This window comes from Plodia interpunctella, chromosome 12 (assembly GCF_027563975.2).
Source record: "Plodia interpunctella isolate USDA-ARS_2022_Savannah chromosome 12, ilPloInte3.2, whole genome shotgun sequence".
NCBI classification, from domain to species: domain Eukaryota; kingdom Metazoa; phylum Arthropoda; class Insecta; order Lepidoptera; family Pyralidae; genus Plodia; species Plodia interpunctella.
In genome coordinates, this window is record NC_071305.1 from 6,105,455 (window position 1) to 6,119,230 (window position 13,776).

Sequence of the window (13,776 nt, forward strand, 5' to 3'; positions counted from 1 at the left end):
AAGTTTCTCGGCCAATCGATTGAATGGCATGAAGTAAAACTATGTAAAAGTGAAATGTAAAATTTTCTTTAACATTATTTAAGTATGGAAAAAAACTCGGGGTTTTTTGCACAGAGCGTTTGACGTGACATTTAAAGTGTACATAGATTATAAATTCACTTTTTTGGACAAAACCATGCTGCTTCTTATTTGGAGGGTAAATAACATTGTTAGTTCTATCAATTAAGGAAAAGAAACTATTTGTCACTATGTTTAAGTACAAATTGTGGCAATCGGTTAATTAATCCGATCAATTTAAAATTACCGATTGAATTCGAACACGCTTTAATTGACTATAATCACCTGTGTCCTTAATTTACTATCCAATTAACTCGTGTAAAATTGTGTGCATTTTAAATTGAGAACTAAAATAAATTATTTTAAAACATATATTTTTAGGAATTCTTAGCCGTAGGATAAAAAGGAACCTCTTTTTGATATTCATCAATGTGGCATATGCACCAATACGTGTACCTGTCGCGATGTTTTATCTGAGAGTAAGTATTTGTTTAATTACTATAAAATAATAAATATAAAAATAAATATTTTATAATGAAATAAATATTTATGGACAAATCACACAGATTGAATTAGGATCATTTTGCATCTCGACCTGACCGAAGAACCCGGGACCAGTATAGCAGTCCGACATGGTGACAATTAGGTTGCCAAATAAAAGACAGAAGTCGGCAAATTGTAAAATAAAAATACAAGCTACGTATATATAGCTTGTGCTACCAGTGGCCATTGAACGGCAGTCGAAACCAACCGATTAATGTAGGAATGATATCCATCGCCGCGCGCCGTCACAAATCAATATTCAATCAGTGTTGCATTCTCCGCCGTGAGTCAGAATTAGAGTGACTATTGTCTATAGATAACGCGCTTATTACTTAGCATGTATGGCGGAGATGCATGCACTACACATCCTTACATATTACAAAATAAAGTCTTCTGAAACGTTAGTCTGTCTGTTCGCGAACTCGGATTTTCCTTCGGTTTTCACCAATAGATAATGTGATTTCTGAGGAAGGTGTAGGTAAATAATATTTTTATCCGAGCGAAAACGGGCCGCTAGTTTAAGATGGATAAAATGAAAGATTGACATGGTTCTACAAATGATTTTCACCTACTTGCCCATTATACTTGCGTAAATCAAGCTTTATTAAAGTAGCTGGCATGCAAGCGTGTAAGCTACTGTGCTTGTGTATTTCCGCCTTTATGATGGTGTTCCGAAATCAGCCAGTACGGCTGTCTTTTACGTAATTAAAATATGTACTTATAAATAACAGTCTATTTCTCTCATCTTTTATCAGAAAGGTATTTGTGAAAAAAGGTTTTTCACAAAAAAAATGCAGCTGTAAATTGAACAATGGAAATATTTTATGATGAACATATTTCTTGTCAGAATCAGACATGGTTTATTTTACACATTTCCTATTTATTATTTAGTGGTTCGCATAAAAATTATAGTTTCGCGCGCTCTATCTATATTACAAACAAATACTCTGTAAAGGCTTGTGCAATAATACAGCTCCATTGTAACGCCTCTTCAATGGATGCTTAATTCTATCTTGCCTTAGTATCGCTGATCTGAATACTTGTATATGCTCAATATATAAGTACATTCATATATAAGACTTACACATTTTCAATATTTCGACCGTAGAACAATATTTTAGTTAATCAGTATAGTCAAAATAAAATATAAATAAAATAAAAATATGTAATATAAAAAAAATTAACACGAATTCTCTAGCGGGCAACATTTAGGAATTATAATAAAAAATTGCAGTCCTCGCAAACGACATGTATGATAAAGAAAAATAAAAAAATAGCAAATTATTTTATGGCCAGTGTGTCGTATACAGCGTCAATGCAAACGGAATGTGACACATCCGCGGTAAACAACACTAAGAGCCGTCGGAATACCAAATGAGTGCGAATAAAATAATCCTAATGAGTCCACTATTGCGCAGCGATAACTTTACTGTCAACATTAGATCGTTTTTGAATGATGGAATGGTAGTTTTTCATTTTGGCGCGCGGTGTTGTAAAACATCGGATTCTTCAATATGGCTGCGTCTTATCTATCATTGTTCATAAAATTTATGTACCTACATATTTAGATGTCCGGATACAGAAGTAGTTATTGGTAGGTAACTTGTATCTTTATTTCCACCTACATCAATCACCAATCATTCCATTATTCAGCTTGTGGTTTTTTGCGCTGCGTATTATAAATTAACAGACAATGGGTATTATGATGATTCGATATAAGATTACGGGCATACACACAGAGCTCTGAAAAGTACATATTATTATTCGGATATAAAAATATTACCAAATGATTGTCATTAAAATATCTATCAATAATATCTATATTTCAACATCTTTTCAATAACCTTGAATCCCATTCACGCCAATTTTGTTTCAACAGTTTTATTGGGACCCTATTTTTATTGCGTCGTAACGTTTGCTGCAAATTCCCATTGTCTTCTATCGATAAAACTGTTTCAAAGCATTGAAATTATTTAAATGATTCCATTTACTTATAGGCACACATTAGCATATCACTAAAATGTATGTCTACCATAAAATGTAACTTTCTCTTCCTTGATTTCCCTACACACACTCTCTCTCTCTCTTTCTTTCTTTCTTTTCTAGTGTGTTTTTGCTAACACTGGTGTCCAACACAGGTGTGTTTTATTCAAGTCGCCTAAAGGCATTTGACATGACTTTTACGACTACCTACTGACATCTACCTAATGACAAATAATAATATACACACCAGTGAATTTAAATTGTCAACCAGCATGCGGGTTTCCTCACGATATTTTCCATCACCGAAAGCAAATAGGTACATGTAAGATTAGTATACAACCTCATGTGGCACGAGTAGGATTCGAACTTGAGACCACGGATTTCGATCAAGGGCGGACGGTCTTTGCGACCACCACCTCAACACACTCTGGAGATATATTAACGGTTTGTTTTATCCGTTTCGACATCTAAAATATAAAGTAGAAAATTTTCGAAAAATATTCTTTGACCACTTACTTCTCTTTGTGTAGTAGTTTAAATTTTGCCACCTCTTACCAGTAAGCAGCGAAAATATATCCATAGATTAATAAAGCAGACCCTCACGTTCACAACAAATGTTTTCTAAGAATCGTTGATCTAACACGCAGTTTTCTGAAATACAACCTCATCCGTTTGATCCACCGATTACGTTCAAACGAAATCTAACCTTATCATTTACATTTTAAAACTCACATTCCATCACACACCCTCTAATGATGATACACCTATCTCAACATCAGAAAGCGATCAGCGTTCGAACCGTGACGAACGAAAAACAGTTTTAATATGTTAGTGTTACCGTTTATTTTCGAATGCTGAAACTGTTACTTAGTGCTCTGGTAACTGAAGAACCAGTTCCATGCATTCCAGTGCAGACAGATCAAACGGTACTTATCTTAGGAGTTATTACTCTAATATGGATAAAAAAATATCAACATTATGTGATTCTATGGAAATATTCATTTATTGTATCAATGTACATACAATAATGTTTGCAAGAGTATATAATAATAATAAATAACTTACGAAGAAATCTTAAAGGCTGACTAGTCAATTTTAATGACAGGAAGCTATTCAGAAAACCAGACGAAGACGAAAAATAGTTAAGTTCACTTTTACAGAAATATTTTATAAAAAAATGCACCGTAAAAACATCCGACACATTTTCATATACAAATAAATAACTACTATAGGAACCGATGAGTTTGAGTCGTGAAACTAAAAATTTTGAAGAATAATCTAAAATGTTTTGAGAGATTCGCCTGTGATTTTACAACCGGCTTTCTGTCTGACGCCAACCTCTTTGGGATGCTATTATAGCCTATAAGTTGCCAAAGTTATGTGTCCCTTAGTCGCCTCGTATGAAATCCATAACCATATGCCATTAAAATATTCATCAAACTGTTGAGTCAATATTAGCCAAAAATGTATATAATAGTAAAGTACAGTCAACAGCTTTCAACTGTTACCAACTTCACAACGAAACCATTGCAAATTCGCGCGTACTCTTAAAAAACTTAACATGTTGGCTTGGCTGTACACCGCATTTTCGACAAACAAACTAAAGTTTCTCAAACTAAAACTAGGCGAAAAGTGTTAAGAAACATGGCCAACAAGAAGTCCACGTTTAAACAATATCCCAAAAGACTAGTTTGACATTAGACGGGTTCTCTTCCTTTCTAAAACGATATAAATAGGCACCTATAAATTTTTTCCAACAAGGCCACAATTTGAAAAAACTTTGTATAAATACGACCCTTTATATCTTAGTGAAGAAAGGCCCATCGCAGCTTCGCTCGGGTAAAATCAATAGTAATTATACATAATTTATTATGGGTTTAAGTTTCGTCTTGAATCACTCTATCTTTTAAAAAACCTGCATCAAAAACAGTTGCGTAGGTTTAAAGATCAAAGCATATAGGGGCGGACAGCGGGTAGATGTGTCTTTCCCGCAAAAGTACCAAACTCCGTGAAGCTACTTTGTTTACACTATGTTAGTGATACATTTTTATCCAACATTTTTATCCATTTGTAATTTCATATACTGTCTGTAGATATTTATACATCATGACTAGTTTGCGGTTGGGCAGTGGGACTAGAAAGGGTAGAAAAGAAAATAGCTACCTTTATATTACTTACATACTATTTTATATATCTGAACAATATTTAAAAACAGGGAAATATTGGGGTTAAGAATGTTGAATATTTAACTTTTATACTTTCACTCGTGAATTTTAAATGGAAATGGAGCAAGATTTTATAGTTCAGTAGGAATGCAGTGAAAATGACATCAATAAATTTATGTCTTATTATTTATTTGTGCCCAATGTTTATTGCAGCAAAACTGCAGCTCCTGTACATAAAAATCTCACATTTATTTTTTTAAACGTTAAACCGTAGTTTAAATAGAAGGATTTGTGTTACTTATGCATATAATACAATTAAATACACATTAATATTTCAAAAGAACGGACGATTCGCTCTTGTAACTTGGAAACTAGACTTTCTGAGAATGTGACATAGACATTATGGATTACATAGAAGGCAATGAGGAAGAGAACTGGTTGAAAACTGGAGTAAATACTAAGAGGAATCGCATTGACGCGAATGAAACACTTTGAGAGTAGTTGAGCAGTTATCATTACGGTTATAGATTTGTGTAGTATGTGTATTTGTATAAGGAGTTCGATCTCCAACAATTACGAGTAAGAAACCTTCGCAATGTACGGTCCCGAAATTGGTGTCCAAAAATATAATTATCACCAGTTCCTCCACTAAAGGATGGAATGTTCAGCTTGTTCCTGCCAAGACCCAAATCTTGGCTGTATTTGCAGTAGTTATATCCCACCACGATCCGCCTTGGACCCGCGTGGTCCTATAGCCTGTCCTCTTTATCCGTCTATATGGAAAGCCAGCGCCCAAAAATGATGACATTAATAAAATTTTTTTAAATTGACGATGAATAACTAGCCGTTATTTTTATATCAATATAAATGATTTTTAGTGAATGACCTTAATTAATATATTGGTATATTATTTATCTGTGATTAAACCATTGCATCCGTCTGCTTGCATATTATGTAAATTAGGTTTGTTAACCTGCCAATGTCATGATAACTTAGTTAATGCTAATTAGCTGAACATAATCGCCGATGATTAATATTCCCTGCTTTATTATGAATGTAAATGTTACCCTCAATTCAGGTAGTGTGACTAACTTCATCATTGTTAAGTTAATTTATTTCATAATTATTGTTGAAAAATACACATCTAAATTAAATAAAGGTAGGTACCTAAATAGAGTAAGAAAGTGTGATACTTAGAATGAAAATGATAATTAAAACGTTGAAATTAGTTGAGAAAAAACCGGAAAACTTATCTAAGCATGAGAAAGAGTTAAAAATTAAGATCAACGCAAACTTTGGCACTCACAAATATGACCAACTGAACATTGTCTTGCGTGACACAGAATTCTACATCAGACGTTAACATTGAATGTTAGACAAACAAAAGAATGAGCTGTTACTGTTATCCGCACACGGTAACAATAGATGCAAAACAAAATAAGAACAGAAATTACACGTCAAAAATGTTGCAGGTTCAAATGATTACTGATTATGAATACTTAATCGACATACAATTCTCATATCAACAACTTTTGAAATAAATCATTTGAGGAGGTCAAAATGAGTAAATTTTTAAGAGGATGAAAATTTGCTGTAGAAAATCACAGATGAAGCATCATTGGATCCCTCTGATCTTATGTGATTCTCCTTCTGTACCGTAAACATTTTCAACGGGTAGACAAGGTAAGCCGTGATCATCTCTCCGTTACATCATGTCGTCGCATGCGCAGACTGGTGGCATGCAATCCTACAACATGAGTATAGTCAGAAGAACTACAGGAATCTTCTCAGTGTTACATTATACAGTACTTATTACAAAATTTCTTCATAGTAACTCTAATGTTCGTATGTAATTAACAAGCTATAACACCTATTTATCGTACTATATTATCTATTCAATTTTTTATCTATCTTGGACCTCGTCTATTACCTTCTCTAAGTGTCCCAAAGGTAAACTGGCAAAGAATGATTAGCATTGTACCAATGGTATTATAAAACGTGTTTTAAGTGCAAACTCCAAATACTTCAATAAATATACTGGTATGAAAATAATTAATAAAACCTTTTACATAAATCAATCAAGTAAATATTAGTTACTGCTAATTTTATCGTTCCTATGAAAGTTTATGAAGACGTTTGGAAGTTACCTCACGTAAATAATACACGGGTAGAGTCAAATCTAGAATAGTAGAAACTTGTCATCCCGAAATTTCCAATTTACTTAATTCTCCGAAGAACAATTAGCCACGAATCGTTAGTCCAAAATGATTTGCCAAACACCTCACTAACATGACCGTGTCTATTTGTGTAATTTCGTCCGACATGTGTCCTCAAGTCCTAATTGCAGTTGGGAACTATGGACGAGTCTCAGGGGATAGAGCGCGAACTTGAGCTGAACGGCTTGTGCCAACAGCTTGATCATATTACGTTTTGTGATATTAAAAAGAAAATGTACATCGCCTTTGGTTTTATTACTTAAATAATTTTAAAACTTATTTGCTGTGAGACAATGTAGCTTAGGTCGTTTGATTTATCTTTATAGAAATCAGAAAAGAGGCGATCGATGTAGGTACTTGCTAAATTTGTAATGATTTCTATCTTCAGCAGTTAATTTTGCTATTCAACAAAAAAATTGAGTTAGTTGTTTATCTACACACATGTCGATATAATATCATCATAATCATCAATATAAAATTAAACTTAAATATAAAAAAATATTAATGGTTGGCTGCAACCGTTGCATTCCAGTGGCATTTAATAGACTGCAATAGCAATAACTTGGTACGTGTAGTATTTTATTTCTGATAAGATTTAACTATGTTGCAAAATTACAGAAGACGATAGATTGTAATTGGTTGCATAAATGATGCAAACAAATCCTATTCCCGTGGAAGAGATCATTGTTTTAGAAAAATATTATGCAAGTATAACAAAATACCTCGTGTTGTTCATCATACGAATAATTAGTAATGATAATAGAACCTTTATAATATAGATAAATCAGCTACAGACAGGTGAAATAATATTAAATGTAATGTAGCATGTTCACTATAACATCTCAATTTTCAGATCTACATGTATAGAGATATTAGAAAATTTGAACAAAAAATAAAGGGGCGCAAATGAAAGAATCACAAATTGATTCTCGCCGCAAATTAAATACCACTGTATATTGTAGTTAAAAGCCATTTTAATACACTTCACCTAATGGACACTCCATTATTGCAAATACTCCGACGTCAGTGCATAAATTGCATATTCTGACCATTACTAATATATCATCCAGTTAAACGCCAGGGCCCTTAACCCGACTAGAATTGGTATAGTTGATATATTTTTTGTCATATTTTTTTCCAAAACTTTCGTTGGAGTGATGATTTGAATAAATGGTTGGATTTGGCATTGCATAGAATATCTTAGAGATGAAAGTTGGAGGAGACCTATGCCCAGTAGTGGGACGGAATATGTTGAAAAAATTGTGTCAAACCTAACTCTAATCAGGGGGCTTACCATCATCTCTTAACGTTACGACCTAAACTGAACTGCATCGCAAATTCGACTTAATTTTTATTTTGAATGCGATTAATTTTAGGTGCCTAAATCGAACTGAGTTGCATAGGAATCGTTCTGTAAAGGTTGATGGTAGGCCTGCTGTCAATAAAATCTTCCTCCAGTGACAGTTCGGTTGACTCACGTGTTATTTGGATCAATATGTATATTGCTACAGAAATAATTCAGAGAGTTACAATGTTACTACAAGTTTTGTATTATATCCCATTATCGTAATTATGTTTACGACATTATTTTACAACATCTACTTATGTCAGATGTATGTGTATATTTCTCTAGCTATCTATCTATTTTGTCTCGTTCCACTTTATGAAAATTTCCAACATGTTTAGAGTTTACATCGCTAATCCCTTCGTTATTCTAAATATGGGCAAAGCTAATGTTTACTAGGAGCTATTACTATAACGGTACGGTATTTACCAAACAGAGGTCGGATCATTCGAGACATCGAGTTTGCCGGACGGGCTTTCGATTGCTTTGTTTAAATACTATCTAACTATAACTTGCAAGTAAATTGGTAGCAATAAACGCTTACTTTCGTATTATTATAGTAAGCCAATTAAAAGCAAGTTGAAATTGTTAAATCAGCTTTTGAGTTTCGAGAAATAAGTTAAATTGATATACTGTTAACTGATAATTCAGTAAATAAAAAAAAACAAATGAAGCAGATTCAATGACTCTTAACTCGTAAACTGACGTACTAGTTTGTGAGAATAAATGAAATTAAAAGATAGTAATACGCCTTGAGGCACGCTTGCGGCAAATTCCAGTGCATCTTTTGCAAGTCTCTAAGGGATGTTGGTCAATCTATCATTACAAAATGTATGATCGCAATATTTGGATAAGATCCTTTTTTCCGGCGGGTCTACAGAAATGAAGTCTCTGAGAGAAGCTGATGCTACTCAGTTATTAGTCATTGTAGACAGTATAACGTAAGCTTAACCACACAGACTAACTGCAAATATACATGTATAAGATATATCGTCGAGGTATGTACCATGTATAAATTTATGATGTGACGCGCTGTGGCTGGTTCTTCAGCCAAGGCATCAAGGTTATCCGCTTTTTTACAATGATTATTATTTTTTGCATCGCTTGAGGTCTTCACATGAAAATCGTGTTTAGATTCTCTGCAATCATCATTAGTTTGCGCCTGCGCTTAAACGAATTTATTCAACGTGCAATTTTCATATTAGATGCTTCAAGCGTTCGTTGAAATTGCTATTTTATTGCAAACACTTACGTCACAATTTACTTTTGCAACGATCGTGTCGTGCGAATTTTGATCTTAACGAGTTTTGAGATGTTTGATGGGTGAAAACATTCAATTTGCCCATGAGTAGACAAAGCAATCTCTACCCAATTAACTATAGGCGTAGATACGTCTTGTTGAATCTTGAATGTTTAATTTTTTTAAACGATTTCTATTTTCTAAATCTAAATACTGCTGTATTTCTTAATTTTTGATATCCGTAAAACTGTAATAATTTTTAAATAATCTGTCAAAATAAATCATTAACTAAATTCCATTCAGCTACAGGTTTAGTATCAATACCTGTTTGGTATCAAACCAAATTCCACGTCAATGAAACACCAAACGTGCCGTATTCTTACGATGAATATTAATTGCAAAATTATTCAGAACTTAGTCTATGTAGAGAATTTATATTTCCTTCCTCATTTAAACCTAACTCAAGAGAAGTTTTACCAGGATTTTCAAAGTGAAGAAGCTGTGGTCCAGTCCGATCTGGAGACAGAGCAAAAGGGCATAAGCCTTGGTGCAACGGGCCAAGTTCACTCACCTCTAGAAGAACCAGAACCCAGTGACCAATCACTTTCTACACACACCACGACACTATAACGCCGGACACCATTCGTCAGCTATCAACTACAATACACTGGACTTGTTTAAACACCTTTTAACACAACACGGTCAATTGTTTTTAATAATATTGGTCCGTAGTGGAAAACACTGCGAGGTATTGTAGGTACGGAGGCTCGCGGTACTCTCAAACTGGTTTTCCCTCTCTGTCGCGCCATGAGCTAGTGTTGCCACATTATGGTTCTCATTTCCTTAATAGCTGTTAATGAGAATGTCGGCCGCGATGGATGTTCTTTCCTGATTGCTGATTTATTTCCCAAAGAACGCAAGATGTATGACAACATAACCGATTTCCATAATAACGTGTATTTTTTTTCCTATTTTAATGCATATCTAGTTTGCAGTTGATAACCAATTGCCTAAAAATTCATCAACATAACAAGCTATTTACAGATAATGTAATAACTGGTCTCATATGTCACCTAACAAAGAAATAGATACTTAGGTACGTATAAATTTCAGGTTTTTTTTTTAAATTTTTTGATGTGCAAAAAAAAATTTCAGAAGTAGTTTTCTCAGACAAACTTTCAAAAAAAATTAAATTTATAGAATTCTGAATACTAAGATGATATTAAAAATGTAAACAAATCAAAATCCTGAAAATATGAGAAAATGAAAACAGATCAACAAGAAGCGATCATCAAATATGTACTTTTATATAATATAATGTATTAACATTATATTATATAAAAGTTGCCAAAAGTGACCCATTCCTATTATGTTACTACTTACTTATTGGAAAACTTTTACGCTGGCAACATCACGGAATATAACCTCAAAGTCAAAGGCTGCTATGTCCGAGCGAAAACGTAGCGGGTGCGCACAATACCACGAAAATTCGACATTTGGTAAAACCGATGCTATTACGACAATGTTCTAACAGCAGTAAAACGGAACGACTTAACAACCTTTCCGTAATAACGGACATGCGTTATTTTGCATGCGCACATTGTGGAGTTACGTTTTGTAGTCGTCACTGTGGTGGAAATTATTGGATTTTGAACTTTATTACGAGAACAGAGAACTGTTACTTTTCATTTGCTGAAATGGGTTTTCCGTAGAAGCCAGTCACAGTCGGACTCAGTGTAATCATATTACAGTGCAAAGCGCGCAATCGCATTAACGTACTGTGAAATACATTTCCCTTTTACTAAAGATGTATTACATTAAAAATAATTTATACATGTCATTAATTCATGTTTCCATTTACTAATGAAAAAAATTGTTACAAATAATAAATACCTACGGCGCGACAGCACTGAGTTCGCATCCAGTTTATAAATTGGTTATTCTATCTTAGATATTATAAGAACAATTAACTTGATATAACTATAGCGATTTCTTCAAGATACAAGTTTCACATAATATCTTATTCAATTAGTATTTGTTGGAGTAATTTTGGGTTGATACCTATATGTCAAAGATAGGTATGTTAGCTATATCAGAGTTATGTTGTGTTAACTATGGCAGAGTTATGTTACCTCTATAAGAGTTATGTCATAGTTATGTTAACTCTATCAGAGTCATGATAGCTAAATCAGACAGATGGACAGATAGCTTATGTAACTATGTCAGAGTTATGTTAGCTATGTCTGAGTTTTGTTACCTATGCCAGAGTTAAGTTAGCTATTTTAGTGTTATGAGTGACTTAATTATACTAAGTAGTAATAATGATGAATAATATTTCAACAACAATAAGTTCAACCTATCTTAAGCTAAAGCTCCTTTATTACAGGGTGATCGCAATCGATTTTATACCTACAATAAGATAAAGTACTCACATAGCTTGGTCTCACTGCGTCTCTTCACTCGCAGTTTGATCACACACGACGAAATGCACTAAAACAAAATACACGAGTTTATTTTTCCAATCAGACTCATGGATTTTCCATATGATTTCTTCCGATAAAGGAAAACATTGTTAGAATACTGTCTCGCTCCTCTTCACGATTGCACTCCATGAACATGAGATTTGGCATGGATTTTATGACCGGCCGCCTGCCTAACGTCTACTCTCTTAAGCATTGATGTCGTTGCCTACCATGCTATCAAGGCTTTATATCAAATAGCTGATTTTGGATACCTACACTTTTTCATGTGGTAATTTGCCTGTACTTATTTCATAACAATTAGGGACATAATTATGAATGCTCTGTGGACTTTTAAAGCAACCAAAACAAAATCTATAACTGCATAATGTAGCTGGTGAATAAATCCATAAAATGAGAACCTGTTGCTAGCATCGGAAGTCCGAGCAAAGCTCCGGAAGTGGCCTAATTGCGGAGCTTTCGGGCAAATGGTAATCGCAATCTGCGAGGTGTATGTCGGAAGCGTTTCGCTAAATATATTATCCGCGACTTTCAGGAGCTGTAAAGTTGATAGCTTGAAATATGTAGCAGACTTATTTTTACGTCAATAAGTGATTTATATCATCCTATGTAATCAATAAACATGTTATATAGATATTTAAAGTTCTACATTCTAGATAATTCGAAACACTAAAACTAAAAAATACAGTATTAAAATTAAAATAGATTGCCCGTTAAATAGAGACAACAGGAGACTCCAGAGCTAGGAGCTATAGGGAGACTTACCTAGGTAGGTCTCGCTATACAGCGAGGAAATTAATTTCACATATCAGTTAAGTATCTCTACCTATTTTTATACTTGCTTTATTACATACTTACCTACCTATGATTTGAAAGCGCGCCTTGGGCTCTGACAGCCGATGTCACTAAGAAACAATCCATGAGTTTACTTACCTCGTGGATGTGGCCGAGGACCTCCGTCCTGGTCATGTCCTCCAGTCTCGTCTCGTTCACGTCCATGATCTCGTCCGCCAACTCCAGGTTGTCCCAATTGCCCGCTGATGGTGAGCCTGGACGATAAGCGGATAGTAAATAACTAAAACGATGCATGATTTGACGGACCTAGTACAAAGTAAGAAGTTTTTGTATTTTTTATGTCCATTAAGTAGGTTGTAATGAAAGTAACGCTCTGACATAATACATAATGCCTTTGACTGATCAAAGACTACTCTCTCAGAGACAGCAATAGAATGCGTTCTTTTTCATTCTAAGTTTATTGAACACAATACTGTTGAACATGTTCAGTTTTTAAAAAAAATATATTAAATTTATGTTTCATTTACCAATAAACACCAGCCAAAGTTAACTGTTTCTTCTTATTCGATGTAGTATGTGGGAGTACTAAGCTCTCGTAAAATTTATACCTTAAATTTAGGCCTTAAGTTACTAATTGTAGATATTTTCATATCAAAGCCAGGTCTTCAATCGAATATCAGAAAGCTGGGATTTACCTAGTTTGCAGTTAAAAATAAAAGATTTTTCCCAAAAAATAATAATATAGCTTTGACTAAAAAACCTAGAAAAAAATTGCTAAATTCTACTTCAGCTAATAATGGACAGATAAATAAGTAAGTTATTAATTTAAATCTGATTTGCTTCATTAAGCAAACTGAAAATTACTTATATCATCTAAATCTAAATTATATAATCTTCTTCAGTGTGCGCTTGTATTAATTCGTCGGCTGTTCATACTGTCATGATCCCTAGC

The 13,776-nt window shown here is 33.8% G+C and overlaps 1 protein-coding gene across 4 annotated transcripts in view; it reads right to left on the bottom strand.

The window, feature by feature from the left end:
• Positions 1–13,776, bottom strand: part of sdt (stardust) — a 103,383-nt gene that overhangs the window by 87,569 nt on the left and 2,038 nt on the right. For 3 of the 4 annotated variants that reach the window (XM_053753019.1, XM_053753018.1, XM_053753021.1), the window contains exons 2-3: positions 12,963–13,078; positions 11,982–12,039 (exon numbers count right to left, since the gene is read on the bottom strand). In XM_053753019.1, coding sequence (XP_053608994.1) covers positions 11,982–12,039; positions 12,963–13,078 — 174 coding nt within the window. Of the gene's footprint in view, positions 1–10,120; positions 10,341–11,981; positions 12,040–12,962; positions 13,079–13,776 lie in introns of those variants that run through there. The other variant, XM_053753020.1, reaches the window with a different exon arrangement.